The sequence below is a fragment of the Protomyctophum parallelum genome (genome assembly GCF_964188405.1).
Source record: "Protomyctophum parallelum genome assembly, chromosome: 11".
NCBI classification, from domain to species: Eukaryota; Metazoa; Chordata; class Actinopteri; order Myctophiformes; family Myctophidae; genus Protomyctophum; species Protomyctophum parallelum.
In genome coordinates this window covers 25,942,474-25,961,984 of record NC_139707.1, presented here as the reverse complement: position 1 = coordinate 25,961,984, position 19,511 = coordinate 25,942,474, and the positions used below count along the sequence as shown (strand labels likewise).

Here is a 19,511-nt window from a genome sequence, read left to right as displayed (position 1 = left end):
ATAGATAACGATGCTGTGTGGTAGCCTACCATTGGATAGATAACGATGCTGTGTGGTAGCCTACCATTGGATAGATAACGATGCTGTGTGGTAGCCTACCATTGGAGAGAAAACGATGCTGTGTGGTAGCCTACCATTGGATAGATAACGATGCTGTGTGGTAGCCTACCATTAGATAGATAACGATGCTGTGTGGTAGCCTACCATTGGATAGATAACGATGCTGTGTGGTAGCCTACCATTGGATAGATAACGATGCTGTGTGGTAGCCTACCATTGGATACATAACGATGCTGTGTGGTAGCCTACCATTGGATAGATAACGATGCTGTGTGGTAGCCTACCATTGGAGAGATAACGATGCTGTGTGGTAGCCTACCATTGGATAGATAACGATGCTGTGTGGTAGCCTACCATTGGATAGATAACGATGCTGTGTGGTAGCCTACCATTGGATACATAACGATGCTGTGTGGTAGCCTACCATTGGAGAGATAACGATGCTGTGTGGTAGCCTACCATTGGATACATAACGATGCTGTGTGGTAGCCTACCATTGGAGAGATAACGATGCTGTGTGGTAGCCTACCATTGGATAGATAACGATGCTGTGTGGTAGCCTACCATTGGATAGATAACGATGCTGTGTGGTAGCCTACCATTGGATACATAACGATGCTGTGTGGTAGCCTACCATTGGATAGATAATGATGCTGTGTGGTAGCCTACCATTGGATAGATAACGATGCTGTGTGGTAGCCTACCATTGGATAGATAACGATGCTGTGTGGTAGCCTACCATTGGATAGATAACGATGCTGTGTGGTAGCCTACCATTGGATAGATAACGATGCTGTGTGGTAGCCTACCATTGGAGAGATAACGATGCTGTGTGGTAGCCTACCATTGGATACATAACGATGCTGTGTGGTAGCCTACCATTGGAGAGTTAACGATGCTGTGTGGTAGCCTACCATTGGATACATAACGATGCTGTGTGGTAGCCTACCATTGGAGAGATAACGATGCTGTGTGGTAGCCTACCATTGGAGAGATAACGATGCTGTGTGGTAGCCTACCATTGGATAGATAACAGGCGAACCAAATAACATAAAAATAACAATTCTTCTACATTCTCTATATGGCCCCTTTTCCACCAGGGTTGAACCAGTTCTTTTTGGTTCTCAGTTCTTGAGGCAGAGCTCCAAAATTGGAATGTTGTTTTTTATAGGATCAATAAAAGTAAATTAATATAAGATAATCCTTCCACAGTAGTAGCTTTTTCATAGACCTATTTATCACACATTTTAATTGTTATTTTCACCTATACAGTACATGACAAGTGAATAGGTAAAAATGTAATTAATAGTTATCACCGTGAAACTTCCCTAGTTGATTACTTGCACAAAGACAATGATTTATTGTATTTCAAATGTTCTGAAATTGCACATTTAAATATGCAAATGTGGCATTATATAGCCTAGTTATGCAAATAATAGAAAATATGAAAAAGCTACTTGATTGATTGAAATATTTATTAACAGTTTGCAGAATTACTGTACATTTCAAGCACAATTCAATACAAAGACTGTTAACTGTGAGTGGACGACCCATGCATTACACTTGTTTACAAGAGGGTCCACCTTGTTCAATTCATAAAAAAATGAGTTCTACTCAAATACCTTCTGTTTTGGCTTGGCCAGAGCTTTTTATAAGCAGTTGAACTCACCAAACTGGTATAGCATTGCCTGTGATAAATGAAGAATTATTTCTATTCTTCACACACACACACACACACACACACACACACACACACACACACACACACACACACACACTCACACTCACACTCACACTCACACTCAGTTAGGAAGGGTTATCATTCTCAATTTATCATATACAAATGTCCTTATAGGTATGGTTTTGCACACTCAATTCAAGTTTGGAGCTCTGGCTCATGGAACCAAAAATAACTGAACCGACTCAATCTCGGTGGAAAAGCAGCCGATAATTGTGTGACTTCTTGTAAATTAAGTAGTGAAGATATTTATCAAAATGGAACTCTTAAGAGTTTAATACGAGGTTTCATTTGACACTCTCAAGAGTTAAAGATTTTTAAGTATATTAAATATTATTTTATTATTATTATTATTATTATTATTATTATTAGTAGTAGTAGTATCATTATTATGGAAATAGTAAAGTTTTTTAGTAATGGTAGCAAACAATTTTATTGTGTCTATGATTGACACAAGCAGTGCATAGCAACCATCACTCTGGCAACCGTAAGCCCTTGGCGCATGCGCATTACACATCAATGATGCACTATGGGATTGCAAGAGTATTGACATAGCAACATCAAGCAGGAGAGAGAGAAAGAGAGGGCTTCCAGTGAATGTACTACACTCGCGCCCTTAATAGCTTGTTTTTCGTCATATTGGTCTAAAAACAACACCCTTTTCCAAGGAAAGTGACACTTCAGACTGCTGCTATGAACGCGGCAGTGGTGAAAAAGACCCAGGAGTCTCTGGGGAAAGTGATAAAGAAACCTCCGCTGACCGAGAAGCTTCTCAGCAAGCCGCCGTTCAGGTACCTGCACGACATCTTCAGCGAGGTGAGATTCATTTAGGCTCATTAACACTGCGCCGCTCGCCTAGGGGGAAAAATATAAGCAGATCTACAAGCTGACAACGCGTCACGACTCGACGCGTTGTCAGCTTGTAGATCAGTTCTTGTTTTTTTTAGGGACACCCACGTATAGCAGCCCAGAGAGCTAGCCAGCCAGCTAACATGCTAACGCAAACTAAATAAGCAAGTTCACTTCCCCAAAGAAGCCAGTGCAGTGTCATTGTGGACTTTAATAGCCTTTAATAGCAAAACATGTTTTATCTCAACTACTACACCACAAGCAGGTGGCGAGTGCAACCACGTCACAGAGATAACAGCGGAGCAACAATGCTAATCTATAACGTTTATACCGCCATCATAACAGAAGCGTCGTTTCGTTGCTATAGGGACTGCAATAACTATCAACAAACCATTGGACCTCGATCAGGGTGCTGCGTCTCCTGATGATACTATATGAAAGTTCTTATTAAATGAGTTTGTGTTTCATCATCAGTGGAGTAGGCTACAGTACGTTCAGGTTAGATAATCAGCTATCTGAACGCTCTATCCAAAGGAGCTGATGGATTATGATAATAATAAAGGCCACCTGACCTCCAGCAAATGTTTAATGAATTCTACATTGTGTGCAAGTGCAAGAAAAAGCCAGGCACACATGATTATACAAATATTATTAGGTTATATTAGGTTATCATTAGGTTATCGGGTGCTATCAACGCAGCTGCTCTTCAGTTGTCAAAGACCTCTGCAACCTCAAGTGAAGTCAGGTGCAAATGCGGACTTGGGTCAACAGGTGTTGGCATGAGTACATGCAGTTGGTGGTACCAAAAAAGGAGAAAAAAGTGGAATGAAATATTTATATTATACAGGTAGTTCTTCTGGCCAAGCGACTGGTTGAAATAGGCTATCCAGCGATGCTGTCATGAGCATGACAACACACCTAGCCGTTAATAGAATATTTGAGAATGGATTAATCACATTAGAAATATCATCAGAGTTTTATCAGAGCAGCAGCATTATTGGCTTAGGAATGGAACAAAAAGTGCAGGTATACCCTCCTGTATTTTAACATCAGTTATTATGGTGGTACTTGGAGAGCCAAATCTTTTCTGAGGTGATACTTCAGTATAAAAAGATTGGGAACCAATGGACTACTAGAGCAGTGGTTCCCAAACTTTTTCATGTCAAGGACCCCCAAATTAGCCCGCGGACCCCCCATTCGAAAAGATATGCCAGGGACCCCCATAAGAGAAGATTTCTACGGCTCTAGCAGTGATTCTGGACCCCCGGACTCCACTTTGGGAACCACTGGACTAGAGTACCTGCTGGCTGAGCTTTCCACAACTGGATGCTTGAAGTTCAGAATCGGTGTCGGTACAGAGGATATGTCGAGGACAGAAAGATACTCAAACTTAGGGGTGCAACAGTTCTTTGAACTAATCGATGGAAGTGATTATTAATACAATCACACTTGTGTGAATTAAGTGGCGACGTCTTACTTTGTCGTTTGGTGCCCGGCGTAAACAAACAATTTGTCCATAGATGTGGCTGGCAAACGATTCGTCATATAAGTGCTCGAAACAAACGTAAAAAATCCCATAGACTTGGCTGCTACAGTATATGACGTAATCATGTATTAAAGAGGCTAGGTATGATATGAGGTATGTGGTTTTAAAATCGCAACTTTCAGTAGAACCGTAACCTGGACACTGAGTTTGCATAGATTTATAGAACTGCCTGAATACTTATACTAGCTGTGTGCATGTACGTGCGACGTGTCACACACACACACACACACACACACACACACACACACACACACACACACACACACACACGGCACACGCACGCATAAAGCAATCCAATTCATTTAGGGGTCAAGTTCAGAGACATCTGTTTTCCTTTTCCAAAATGGTGTTATCTCACGCCCTCCGCCTGCGGTCTCATCTTTCATGGCTAATGAATATTTGATAAAGGTCAGGTGTGAGTGTGACTCCATTTTTCTGATTAGCCATGTGTGTCTCACTGTAGGCCTGTCACAACTATTTCATAATCGCCTAATTGCAATTATTTTAGATAATCACAATTATTTGAAATAATCACAATTATTTTTTGTATAATCACATATTTTCAAATTCTACAAGCTCACAGCGTATCACAGTGCAACGAGTTGTGACTCTGAGCTTGTGCTATTTCCAGTATTTATGTTTTCTTAAAAGTATAAAGTTATTAAATGTCTTTCTTTATTATTTATGTTATTTGTCATATCGGCTTTGTGCAACTTCAAGCCTGTTCAACATAATTAATTTGTTAATTGCAATTTAATTTTTAATTTCTCACTTAGGGAATTGAATGGGGTAAAGTTATTATATATTTTCACAAAAACGTGAAATGAGTAGCCAATGAGCCATGATGAATATCCACAAATACAAAGACAAATGTAATATAATCAAATGTAACGTCAATGCAATGTATAAAACCTTAAAAGATCATTTTAATCATCCTACATGATTTAAATGCTAGCAAAACGGCACAAATGTCAATAAGTAAAAGTTCCTTACTGCTATGATTGATCTTGGTCTAAACAATCTCTCTCTTTTGAAAGTGACCCTCTTGCTATATTCTGTTTCATATTCTCTTGTAAATGTGATTATTACTCTCTTTTGATGCATTCATCAGTGCACCCTTCTTTTCCCATGTTTTTGTCTTGTGTTGCTCCCTACTTATAGGTGATCAGGACCACTGGTTTTATGAAAGGCCTTTTTGGCGAAAATGAGATGAAGTCAGATAATGTTAAGGTAAGCTGGTTCAACAAGGCCTTGTTCAGATGATTCAACTGTTTAGGTACAGCTTTGGCTAGTCCAATTCACATTTTTCACTTTGACATTCAGGCTAAAGTGGACAACATTAGTTTAAAGAGGCTTGCAGAATGGGTACATTTCAAACACAAAGCACAACTCAATACACAAACTGTTACTGTGGACGACACCATAAAGCATTACACTTGTTTACAACTAGAAATGTGCGGGCCTTTGGGTTAAGGCCCGGCCTTACTTGGGCCCTCATCAAACGCTGTACAATCGACTCTCGAGACACTGCTCCTTCTGCCACCCTTAGATCTCCATATATGGAGCTGACCTGTTCTGACATTCCATATGTTGATCTGACCTAATCAAACCCTGTAAACTCAAGACATGCTCCATATATGGGCAGACCTCAGCAAACCCTGTACACTCAAGACTCTGCCCCTGCGGCCACCCTTAGATCTCCATATATGGAGCTGACCTGTTCTGACATTCCAGATGTTGATCTGACCTCATCAAACCCTGTACACTCAAGATACGCTCCATATATGGCCAGTACAGAATTCATTCCATATGTTGATCTGACCCCCATCCCAAAGCGCCATCGCTTGCCCACTGCCCAGCAGTCTGCCTTCACAAAGGCGGATGCGTGCAGGTGGCTTCTTGTCCTTCTTGCCCCTTATTGAAGTTAAGTGAAGTTATGATGAACCGATGGGACAATTTAAATTGAGCTGATAAACAGGTGACTGAGTATCTCCTCTCATCATCACATCTCATCGTCTTTACATTATAGATAATAATATTCCCATGTCGCCATCTCACATTGTATGTGTGCGTGCATCCATGCTCATACATTTGTGAATGCCCCACACATGTTATTGCATCCACTCACTGTCACAAACAGCTTGTGTACTAGACTAGAGCACCTGTCTGTGACACCGTGGTGAGAGTGTGTGTTTGTGTGCGCGAGTGATGATTGTAACACTATACACACCACCTGTGTGACATGTAGCCTCTGTAAAGTCAGAGGATCTGGCAGGGTATGACCTGAGTGAGCCCGTCAAGGTGTCAGAACTCAGGTGTGCAGTGTTAAGAGCCGACCTCAAATCGGTTGGGGGCACAGAGAAGCCTGTGGCTGACTTCAGTTCAGATCAGTGTCAGTGTTTGGAATATCAAGATGGGATTCGCCACACTTTACAGTGTGAAATCTGAACACCGCATGAATAAATAAATGCAACAAATGAACCGTGGCACTGTCCGCTTGTATGAAGAAATATAAGCTTTGCAAAAAAGAAAGGAGTATTTTCTGAAGCGGTTTTAACATTTATTTTGTAATTACGAAACAACTTTGCTTATTTATCAAGTTAAAGAACAAATCATGATTAAAAGCATTAAAGCTGCATAATTATTTATTCCATTCTCACGTTCTCATGTATAAACGGCAGTAGGACCATGCTGGACGCAGGCAGCTGTTTAATATGAGAAAGGGAAGGTTGAGAGAGAGGATGAAATGAGGTTGCACACTGTGCCAGGTTTTCACACTTGATCCTGCTGGTGACACGGTAGACAATGGTGGGAAGCAAGTCACCGGCCCTATTGCACTACTATGTATTGCATCAATACCGGACCGGTACATACTACTGGGTCAGAGAGAGATGCTCATTGCTCTGCTCATTAACCATTTTAAAGGGTTAGTTCAGATTTAATAAATTCGATTTGAAATGAAACAAGAAAAGCATGATAAAAGAAGAGGTTAAAAACAGACGAGTCATGAGTTATGCCTGTTCAAAGTTCCTGTTATTAATATGCGTACACAGTTTCACCATAATCGGACGCTGCATTGAGGAGTTGTGGCGATTTGTCCAGAACGGGTACAAAGCGGGCTACTCCTGAAAAGTTTATAAGCCAATCGTAGCCAATCAGGATGGATTATGAGAACTCAAACAAACCCGTCTTGATCACATGACTATGGTAAGTAGGGATGCCAAACGACTCATATTTGGCCAATCGACGAATCGAGGCCAAAAATCTACGTGTCGAACGACTTTTTTCCTTTTTTTCTTCATTATTTTTATATTTTTGTTGTTGCTGCGCAGCAGTTGAGGAGAACGCAACTATGCATTCCTTTAAGCAACACAACTTCTGCAGCTGCATCCATATGTTTAGAATTTGCATCAATGATCAAATCCCAATAATAAAAAATAAACTTTATTTTGTAAACAACGAAACTGAAGGAGCAGCGGCGCTATCGGCTAGCCGCTAGTCCCAACTCTCAAGTGTCTGCAGCCTGTCACGAGTAATGAACTGATACGGGACGCACGTTGTTCCGTATTTTAATGTCGGGTCGGATAACAAGTAAGACGCGCAAACGCGGGAAGCGAACGCAGCTCGTGTGTGTGTGGTTGTGTGTGTGTGTGTGTGTGTGTGTGTGTGTGTGTGTGTGTGTGTGTGCTACAGCTGCGCCCTGTGTGTGTGTGTGCTACAGCTGCGCCCTCTGGTGGCGGGCGGGTGGTGTAACAGCGGGACACACACACACACACACACACAGACATTCAGCCCTTGCTGTCATAGTAAGTGGCTCACTGCGTTCGCAATAAATACAGTATAAATGACGGCAGGATTTATTTGACAACTCTGTCCTGCTTTCTTCACGAGAAGAGAAGAGCGCTCACCGCTCAGAACAGAGCAGACCTTTGGCTAGCCTGTCAGCTCACTTTACGGCATGTGTAGATGAGCTGGGTCTGGGAAGCTCAGAGCTGCAGCCATTGGCTCATGATACGAGCACACGACCAATGGGACTGATCATTCAGTGTTGCTAAGATACCACCCCCCACCACACACACACGCACACACCCTTGGACGATGGGGTCCACAGCGCTCTGCTCAAAGTCAACTTGCATGCGACGAGCGGCACTGACTGACTGAAAAAATAATAATACAAATAAAAACGATTTTTCGACTCATACGTTTTGAGTCGCGGGAGGCATGAGTCGATAATCGAGTCGATTTTCAACTTTTTTCAACATCCCTAATGGTAAGCATAGAGAGTGTACCAATTTGCGTGAAATTTGGATAAAATCTGAAGGAGTAATATTAGAAAATGTGTTTTACATATGCCGGCCTCCTGGTGGCGCTATAAAGAGCAGATTCCAGGCAAAGGTGTTTCCTTGGCCTCTAGGGAGTGTGTATACAAGGTTTTACACAGATCCGTGCAGTTAGAGGTTAAAACACTAATCGGACGCCAGTTATACAGTAGCTCCACCATGAGGCTGAGTTGAAAATGTTCAAGTGGCATTTCTTCCTCTGCCTAGTGGGAATGTGCGGGCACAATTTCACGGAAATCACACGATGTGTTCATGATTTGCGGCATTTTGTGTGAAACTGAGCACTCCTGCGAACTTTGGAAGCCAATCTTAGCCAATCAGGATGGAGTCTGAAAAATCTGAAATTTTGTTGGATGGCTCTAGACTTGAGAGACTGTGTACCAATTTGCGTGATGTTTGAACAAAATCTGTAGGTGTACTGTCCAATTTCTTTGTTGCACAAAGCCTCCTGGAGGCCAATGTGAAAACCTTGGGGCAGAGGTTCAGCTGTGTCATTCAAGGAGTGTGTGTGTGCAGAGTATGATTGTGATCAAGCAAACGGTGCCGGAGATTAGCTGTCCACCGACGGACGGACACACACACACACACACACACACACACACACACACGGACGGACGGAGTGCAAAACATACTCTCTCCCCATGTCTTCGGCCTGGTGGAGACAATAAACTGATTTTAACTATCTAATGCAGTTTTAAAAACGGAAACTCCATAATGTATGCGTATATCCGATGTACTGTAACGTTGCAGTCCTCATTCGGCGGCTGAAAGGCCTGTGGTTGTTCGCAGCTTACCTTTTTTGTCAGCTGTATTGAAGTAAAGGTCTCTGTACCATCTGCCAGCCATAGCTATTGAATAGAGAGCCATAAGAGAGAAAAGGGCAGACATTACAAAGGCCGGTCTGATATCAGCTGTTCTCCGCAAGGGCCTTGTGGCACCGGCAACAAGCCCTCGTGTTACATTGCTGGCAGGTTCCTTAGATAGAACAAGTTGATAGGGTAGAGGAGAGGTACCGTTTAACTGGGTCACAGGGTTTGTGTGACGGGTGCAAGTATGTGCCATCATCTCATAAAAGTCTTCTCACTGTAAAAGCCTGTGTTAAAACGAAGAAGAGTGTACAAATGCTACTGAGTGTACCAAATTTGTCCCATAAAAATACATACATTTTAACTTCAAATTACAAACGAGCATTGCAAACAACAAAACAACATTGTAAATAAGTGTCTGACACAGCAAATTATTTTCCCTGACTGTCCAAAATAATCTTATAAGCTGACTTTGCAGACTAAAAGTGTCCATAGAGTAGAAGTCTGTAACCGCATTATGTGAAAATAAATTAACACTGTCAAGGAGCACATACATGTGTAACTCAAGGTTGAAAGTAGAGATTTCTTCCCCCAAATCCTATTTTTCCACTTTGTGACTATATGCTGCTGATGTGGTTTGTTTGAAAATAATGTCACTGTAGAGTTGTGCATAGAAATGTGGTGTCCGGCAGTTTACACAACTTGAAATCTACAGGGTTAGGCTTACAACTGAAACACACAAATCCTTAAGGAGTTGAGGACCATACTGGATTACTGGCATCATTTGGAATACATAGGTTGGAATTCGAGTGTGGAGTGGAGCATTCAGAAAAGGTTGTCACAGCTTCAGCCATAATGTCACACCGTTTTCCTTTTAAAGGCTTTATTTTTTTAGCTTTTGTGTTGACATTTTCTTCACTTCAAAGTCATTACCGAAACAATCTGGCTACCCATTGGCAAAACAAAGGATAAACGGCGCCCTCTTTTCATTTGAATTTGCACAGTCTGTCTTGAGAGACTATTACCGAAATTATCTGAATAACTGTCAATGTTGGCTAAACATCACTGTGAGATCTACGCAGAAAACATAGTTCTCGTGTTTTCAGCATATGCTGGTGCATTGGCCATCAAATCATCACATTCCGTGCTACAAACGCATTTCGTGCTCAAACGGACATACACACAAAGCTGTGCATAATAGGGGCTAGCGCCCCTCAAAAACCCACAAGATAGCACTGATGGCATATTCATAGTCCAGTGATCGGTGAAGAGGTGACCACCGTTCGGTGGTTAGTAAAAACAGAGATGTTGTGTTAGCGGTGACCACTGCAGCGTGACGTCATGTTGTAGTTTTCAGTGGTCACCTCTTTACCAAAAAGTGGACTATGAATAGGCCTTGACTAACATGAAATGTACCCACCCATATGTAGCCTACTTATCTATGTATTTATGTGATTGTGTCACTGCAAAAATGTGGAATAAAAAAGAAAGAAAAAAAAAAACATTAAAACATTAATTCCATATACCGGTACTTTTGTTGGGACGGGAAATGTATAATTAGGCCCTCGACAAACACAAGTCCATCGACTCTTTTCTCTTGATACCACATCCCTCTGTAGGAGAAGGACTCCAAGATAGTCTTCCTGCAGAAGGCCATAGACGTGGTGATGCTGGTGAGCGGTGAGCTCCTGGGAGCCAAGCCTGCACGAATCGTGGCCGGACACGAGCCCGAGAAGACCAACGAGCTGCTGCAGGCCATCGCAAAGTGCTGTCTCAGCAAGGTCTGTACACCTGGAAGAGACGCTCCACTGCCTGGGTTAGGGAAATGTACACCCATTTTGTTCTGTAAGCCAAATGAGAGCCAGTTCGCCACTTTTTTATTTCGGATTGTTTTGTACAGCTCAGGGTAGAATACTGCTGGAGGGGTTGACACATAAATTGTCTCCAAGGGGGAGTGTGTGATAACCTCAATTGGTAACTATTTCCTTCAACTGTACTCTGTGACAACTGTAACCAACACAACAGTCAATAATTTATTCTCTGACCCACTTTTTGTACTATTTTGGTTGAAGCGTAAATGATAATGGCTCTACATGAATGCACGTTCAGTAGGTTATTTTGCACACCAGACTCTTGGGGAAAGTGGTCCAGCTCTCATGAGACAGCTTTCACACTGAAATGTTTTAATGGAACCTTGGAGACCTGCAGGTGTAAACAACAGGTTGTTGGTGTCCTGGGAGGGTTTGCTTTAAAGAGGCCAGGCAAGTGTGACACATTACGCTTGCCTGGTACTTACACTGAACTTAGAGAAAGAATGGATTCATATTTGAAAGAAAAATCTTTGTTATTCTTTGCCATAGTGGAAGAATAACTCTGATTCTTTACTTAAGTAAAAGTAGCATTACCACAATGGTGTAATACTCTGTTACTCTGTTAAGTCCTGCATTCAAAATGTTACTTGAGTAACGGTACAAACTATACAGGTATTTGCATCAAAATATACTTAATACATGGTCAAAGGTAAAAAATATGTTACGGCCCATTTCACAATAATATTATTAGATTGTTATTAGTAATGCTATTAATAATAATGACAATAATATTTATAATAAATCATAATTTAATTAATGTAACTAGTAACTAAAATTGTCATGTAATATTAGTTTCTTCCATTCAAGGATATATGAATTTAAATGCTCAAGTAAAGTAAAAGTACCTCAACATTGTATACTACCGGTACTTAAATGTATGTAAATGTATGTTCTACCACTGACTCTTTGGAGGATTTCACAGTGTACTCCCAATCTGAGCAACGACTCTCCTCAGGCATGATTGTGTATCAAATACATGCCCTGTGTTGTTTTTTTTGCTCTAGCTGTCCAGTGAAGAGGCAGTGAAGCGTGTGCTGGCAGGGGAAAAGCCGGACCCCAAGGCGAAAGACAGCACGTCCCGCTCCCAAGACAAGGAGAACCGGGAGGGACGGGAGCCTCAACGGGACCGAGAGGTGAGACCAATGTTAAACCCCAGCTGCACGGGGTTTCCTAGTCATAACTCCATGGGTCCGCCTGCAGTCCTCTTACCACTAGGGCCCAGTGCTTCAACGTTGGAGAGTTGCACTGGGGGGTTGGGGTGAATGGGCATATTTTGAAGTTTCAGTCTGAAACGGAAGACTGTGTGTTTCTGAACGAATCAGAGCGTTGCATCCCTTTAGGCTATGGGACGTGGCTACGCTACATCTGCGTGGAGTGTGTTTGTTTACAAGTGAGAGGCAGACGTTTGCAACTACGTGGCTTATTTCTAACCTATACGAGCTCCATATGACTTTTGGCAACTTTCCAGAGTTCACTTTTAATTTATTTTATTAATTAATCTTTGCATTACTGTCCATTTCCCAGGAGAGGAAGGAGATCACAGAGCGTAGCGGCAGCCAGGACCAGAAGGACCCAGACCAACGCAAAGAACAGGAGAGCAGGCGGAGGGAAGGAGAGAAGGATCACCACCGTGACGCGGAGCGCTCTGACAAGCACCACCGCTCCGAGCGGGACCGCACCAAGGACAGGGACAGGGACAAGGACAAGAGCCGAGACCGGGACAAAGACAAAGCACGGACCAAAGACAGGGACAGAGAGAAGGACAGGGAGAGGGAGAAAGACCGCGAGAAGACCAGAGACAAGGACTCGCACAGAGACAGAGAACGGGAACGAGACGGGGACAAAAGGGAACGCGATGGAGACAAACGGAGGGACAGGGACAAAGAGAAGGAGAAGGACGGTGGAAGACACAAAGATGGCGGAGACAGAACTAAGGGCCTGGAGAAAGGAGACTTGAAGGTATGTTGTTATCCAACGTCTACACACCTCCAAGTGTCAGCAACACAATTCGTCTCACACTTTTTAACTGTGTGTGTTTGTGTCTGTGTGTGTTTGTGTGTGTAGGCCGGAATATCAGAGGAAGCACGGCAAAAGCCCCACTCGGCAGAGCCTAGTAAATCAGCCAAACCTGTGCCAGTGGTATGTTTTGGATCCTTTTTTTAACGTTCTGTTTATTAACTTTTACATGTTTTTTTAACAAAATCAGAATGAAATTGACAGCGACAACACAAACAAGAAAAAATGTTTTGCCCCTTAATGTAAACATTACAGTTGAGGTTTCATTCCTCTCATTCCAAATGTATTTTTTTGAAACTATAATATATAAAGCCCTGTGCTAATATCATTAAGGATTGATGTTGCGTTGAACACAAAGCAGGAAATGTTGTTCATTTCTCTTTTCCTTTACGTATGTTTTTTAGGCTGAAGATGAAAGATCAGAGGTACAGGTCCATTAGACTATAATTCCTGCCTGTCTAGCCTGTTTCGCTCATATACAGTAGATGTAATAGTTTTATATTTTGGAATTCTCTTGAAGTGACTATGGTGTAAGGTTTTCCTGTTGGTGAAGTGAGCTAAATATCATAGTCACATAGTCAGTCACATAGGTTAGTTTAAGTACCTCTCAGAGAGAGTCATATGGGGTTCAAGCCACTAGATGGCGCAGGCACTAACATACACTCACGGAACAATTCTATTGGGTCGTGAACTGTCGCTCATGGCGTGGTTGTATACCCCACCCACCGGGTATAATAACCTGAGGTCCGCCCTGAGCACGTCATTCCTCGCTTTCTGTGCTACGCATACACGTCTTGCCAAGAGAATCGCCTTCGGCTGTTGAAATTCGTTTTCCACTAGGAAAGACTTGTGCCACGGAAATTCACGGTCATAAGTCTGTGTTTTCTCCACTCACGGACGTTCCCAGCCTTAGAAAGCCACTATAAGGACACTAAAAACTCAAGTGGGCCATACGGCGGCTTGAGTTTGTCCTCTGCTAGCTTTCCCCGAAACTTTGTTTCCCCCTTGCTAGCCCACGTTGCGTCCCCGTTTGCTACTAGCTTGCTTAGTTTAGTCTACTGTTGTCAAACGTTGTACTATAAGCTCTAGAACTACGGCCCGAAGTTTTCTTGCTAGCTCACCTGCCCAGCTTACAGCTTTAAAGGCTCTGCTCTACCTAGCTAGCCCCCGCTGCTAGTCGTTAGCCTCCCTCCGCAACTTCGCTAGCCTACCTAGGTTAGCTAGCTCCCCAACGCAGCTACTAGCCTTTTAGCTCCGCTAGACACTAGCTAGTTTCCAGCCGTCAGGCGTTAACTACAGCTTTCTCTAGCTCTCCCTGTTTAGACAACTGATCTTCACTTTTTCTTTTTACCCTGTTTTGTGAGTTACATACTCTTCTCCTCACAACGACCTTAATGTTATACTATATATTATTATTTATAATAATATTATATTATAACTAAAAAAGAAAAAAGTTTCCTCTTGGTCTACTGATTCTTTCTTCAGATTACACCAATACCCAAGATGGCCTGCGGGGGTGGCGACAACCCTCCCTAGTTCCCCGAGGAGGAGCGCCGCCGGGAATGTTTCTCACGCAACTGCAACAACCTGCTGTCCCCTGAGGACAGACACTCTCGCTGCATGTTTTGCCTGGGTCTGACGCACGCCCTCCAGGCTTTCGAGACTCCCGGTTTCTGCCCCTGCTGCTTCTACTTCAAAGACAGGGAGAAAGGCCGACGCATCTCACGCGTCACAAGTCACGTCAACAGGCTCCTGGTCGACACCTCCGACCTCCGAGCCCGGCTGTCCCGACCAGCTCCGAACCTCGACTGGGCTGACCTTCCCACCCCTGGGGCAAGACCCAGGCCCACTGCCTCTTCCTCTCTCTCCAGACCCCCCGACCTCGCCGCGTCTCAAAGACACCGTGACGAGTCCTTCCTGGGCTCCTCCCCTGCCAGGAAGACGGCACGAACCGATTCCGGCTATATAGATATATCACAGATATTTCGTGAAGCCACTAAGGAAATCGGGACTTCCTGAAAGTTCATATAATGGCCTGTTTTGGGCGCTGTCATTGGGCCCAAAAAACCCCATAGAGTACCATGTATTTGGGCCCAACTTCACCTAGACTGTATTACCTTAATAAACATGGTCATGAATACTTTCTGCTTCCAGTCTCTAGTTTAAAGTCTCATTTCTCATGTCATAATATTCTTTTTGGAAAACTATGGTCCCATTTATTTATGGGGGCGTGGCTACCGTTACAGTCTATGATCGGGAGCCACCCCCCGTTCGAGTCAAAATAAAAACCAACGAAGAAGAAGGGGGGAAGTCCCGCCTCGTTGTCTGGGCCAGCCAATGGCCAGCTGGGCCCAAACGGATCTACAAAGATGGCGACTTACAGTTCAAGGACTGACAGTCCATATAAGACCCGGAGAACACTTTGTCCATATTTTTTACAGTCTATGTACGAGAGGACTGCCCGTCCCTCTGGACCCTCAGCCTCTTTCTCTCCCCGGTCAACCACGCAGACTGACAGAGACTACAGCCTCCTAGACCGTTCCCCTCTCCGCGGCCGCGGAGAGGAACGAGCCTACAGCTTTGACGATGACTACGACATCGACCAGCCTGCCAGACCCCGCTCTCAATCCTTTGATGACCTCCCCCCTCTCTTCCTGGCCAATGGACAGAGATGGGGTGACCTACTGGACGATGAGCAGCCAATGGGTGAGCTACCACCGTACCAAGGAATGACTGGACGACTACATGGTCTTGGACGAGGTCGGCTACGACGACCCCTTGGCCGACGAAGCCGACGCCCCAGATGAAGCCGACCCTCCAGAGGAGGTCTTAGTGGACCGCGACCGTCCCCTACCCGAGGAGCTGCTACTAGTAGCTCCAGCCTGGGGATCTTGGAGTCAGGACATAGTCCATCTCCTGTTCAAAGAACCATGTCAGCTCCCTCTGTGGAGGGACCTGCTGACCCAGGCCGGAGGAGAGATCTTTCACCCACGTCCTCAGGACCTAGATCTCTGGGTTTGGCCCGTGAAAGGACGTCGCTAGAAGCGACTGGCCTGCCTCCGAATGTCGTGGAGACGATCCTCTGTGCCAGGGCTGCCTCCACCAGACGACGTTATAACACTGCTTGGCATGTGTTTGAGCGTTGGTGCTCGGACAGACAGGAAGAGGTCTTCCCTTTTCAGGCGTCTGTGAGACACATTTTGATTTTCCTGCAGGAGTTCCTAGACAGGGGTCTTGGTCTCTCCTCAGTCGAGGTCAACCTGGCAGCCATAGCGGCCTATCATGTTGGTATGAACAACAGACCAGTCAGTAAACACCTGCTGATCCGTCAGTTCATGAAAGGAGTTGCGCGCCTCAGACCGGTCGCCAGATCTCTGGTCCCCTCATGGGACCTGACGATAGTCTTGGACTCCTTAATGAGAGACCCCTTCGAAGTGGTAATGACACCAGGGTCACGCTCAGGCCGAACCTTTCGTTTCTACCTAAGACCTTTCCCTCGGGCTGCTCACCTGTGGATCTCACGGCCTTCCATCCTCCTCCCTTCTCTTCGGTGGAGGATAGGAGACTACATTGTCTCTGTCCTGTGAGGGCCTTGAAAGTCTACAGGTCAAGGACTGCCCCCTTCAGGCTGGGTGAGCAGCTCTTTGTAGCCTGGGGTTCCCAATGGAGAAAACCCATTTCGAAAGTAAGACTCTCGCAGTGGATTGTGGAGGCTATAAGGTTAGCCTATACATCGTGTGGTACTGAACCCCCAGAGGGTCTACGTGCACACTCTACAAGAGGTTTGTATGCATCCTGGGCCTTGGCCAGGGGAGTCCCGATTCAGTCTGCGCTGCGGCGCAGTTGGTCGTCTCCGTCGACCTTCGCCACGTATTATAACCTGGATGTGGCCCCTGCAACGCTGGGACATGCAGTCTTGGAGGTTGCCGCCCATTTGAGTCAGGAAGTCTGACTGGTTTTTGGTCAAGAGGTCCCTTATGGCCCCTGACCGTTAGGGATGGATGACCATCGTGTTTTTGACCGGCACGGCTGAAACAGCAGAGCTGTTGGCCTTGGGTCAAGGACATCTTCATAATGGATGTCTCTTTTGGGTGGACGTGCAGGGTTGGCTTCTTGGGCCACCTTTGCGTTTGGTCTCTCTCAAGTAGAGATGATCCTAGGGTCCTATCAGCCAAGGGCGATCATACGGGAGCGTTATGTTCCTCATATGACTCTCTCCGAGAGGTACTTAAACTAACTTCGGGTTACTTCAGTAACCTAAGTTAGATAAGTGACTCGAGAGAGAGAGAGTCATTAAGTCGCCCTTCTGTCTTGTCAAGAAGTCAGAAAGCAGGTTGATAGGAATGACGTGCTCAGGGCGGACCTCAGGTTATATACCCGGTGGGTGGAGTATACAACCACGCCATGAGCGACAGTTCACGACCCAATAAAATTGTTCCGTGAGTGTATGTTAGGCTGTGTGCCTGCGCCATCTAGTGGCTTGGACCCCATATGACTCTCTCTCGCGAGTCACTTATCTAACTGAGGTTACTGAAGTAACCCGAAGTTAACGTCGCATAGGTTAACACGGACATTGCTGTTCCTTGGAGTGGTTGCACTACTCAAAAACATCTTCTATTTTGATAATATATGGTTTAACAACTCATCTCCATCTTTACGGTATATGGCTGATAGAAGTTGGGGGATAGTAAGCATTGTTAGTACCTCGGTGGTGGTTTGCTTGATTTAGGACTAGACAGGCTTGCAGTGGTGGGAAAAGTACTCAAATGTTTTACTTAAGAAAAAGTATCAATACTGCACTATATAAATACTCTGTTACATGTAAAAGTCTGGAATTCAAAATGCAATTGAGTAAAAGTACAAATGTATTTATTGGCATCAAAATGTACTTAAGTACCAAAAGTAGAAAGTACTCAGTCACTATGCACTATGCAGAATGTCCCATTTCAAGTTTTAAAATATATATAAAAAATATTTTGGAAATGGCAGACCTACAAGATCACAATGCATTGTGACGACAAGCTCACAATGCATTGCATTGCGACACATTGTGAGCTTGTAGATTGGCTATTTTCAAATGGCCGAAATGTACAGTATATAGGGCTGAAGTTTTCAAATAAATGTAGTGGAGTAAATGTACAATATTTGCCTCTGAGATGTAGTGGAGTATTGGAAATTGGAATTACTCAAGTAAAGTACAAATACCTCAAAATGTACTTACTTGTAGTTACTTTGACCACCACTGCAGGCTTGTAGACTGGTATAAGAGCTGCTCTTCATGGCTTATATATTTAGTCTCGCCTTGCGGTATTAGTCTAGTTGCCAGCCCATAGAGCCCCATTGTGAACCTGGACATGTTGAGTACACCAAAGTTTTATGTTAGGAATGTTGAGTAGTCCCCAGCATGTAGAAACTGCCGGATAACTTGGGCTATAAACGGCCATAGCTACATAGCCCAAATGTGCTGACATCATCACATTTGTGATTACGGCTATGGCCGTTTTAGCCTAAGGAGTGTATTTTGTGCAAAACTAATGCTTGGAATGGATCAGCATCATGAAAACCCCCTAATTTGACATGTCACATGCTACATAAAGGATGATGAAATTTTGATCCCCCCCCCTTATAGGTTGTCAATGGTATGGTCAGATATTATGCCAATTATGAAAATTGCTCCACATATGCAAATTAGCATCCGGCAGCAGTTTCTACATGCTGGGGACCCATACTAAACATTTCTAACATAAAACGTTGGTGTGTCCGGGTTCACATTCTGGCTACTAGACTACTGTATATAGCTATTTTAGAATTTGACCTAGTTCTTTGCTCTTTCTCTGTATAGCCAGCAGAGGCAATAGAGAGCCAGGTAACATCGGCTTCATGTTCTAAAAAATAATAGAGAACCCTGAAGTTAACGTCCCTTTCCTTGTGTGTGTGTGTGTGTGCATGTGTGCGTGTGTGCTCATTAATCTTAAACAAACACTGTTCCTTTCAGAGGGATGTCATAAGCTCTGTAGCTAAAGAACTTATGGAATATGAAATTAAAGCAGGCTTATTTGCTTGTTTTATTAAGTGTGTAGGTGCGTGGTCATTAAACTATGTATTTTTCCTTTGCCATGTCTCCTCCTATGCCAGTCTGCCAGTCCCGCTAGAATACCTCGGCCTTCGTCTGCCAAAGGGCAGAGACGCAAGCCAAAGGTCGGCGGTCAAGGTACTAACGGCACTTTTCCACCCATTATATTAATCAACGCCTGCATGGGTCACCTCTCGCTTGGCCCAGAAGTA

General features: G+C 44.0%; 1 protein-coding gene across 2 annotated transcripts in view; it reads left to right on the top strand.

Annotated features, from left to right (window-relative positions):
• The first annotated feature begins 2,344 nt into the window (after window positions 1-2,344).
• Window positions 2,345-19,511, top strand: part of traf3ip1 (TNF receptor-associated factor 3 interacting protein 1) — a 37,289-nt gene continuing 20,122 nt past the window's right edge. For both annotated transcript variants that reach the window (XM_083776955.1, XM_083776956.1), the window contains exons 1-7: window positions 2,345-2,614; window positions 5,355-5,423; window positions 10,959-11,120; window positions 12,215-12,343; window positions 12,735-13,169; window positions 13,275-13,349; window positions 19,362-19,437. In XM_083776955.1, coding sequence (XP_083633081.1) covers window positions 2,492-2,614; window positions 5,355-5,423; window positions 10,959-11,120; window positions 12,215-12,343; window positions 12,735-13,169; window positions 13,275-13,349; window positions 19,362-19,437 — 1,069 coding nt within the window. In that variant the 5' untranslated portion in view covers window positions 2,345-2,491. The remainder of the gene's footprint in view (window positions 2,615-5,354; window positions 5,424-10,958; window positions 11,121-12,214; window positions 12,344-12,734; window positions 13,170-13,274; window positions 13,350-19,361; window positions 19,438-19,511) is intronic.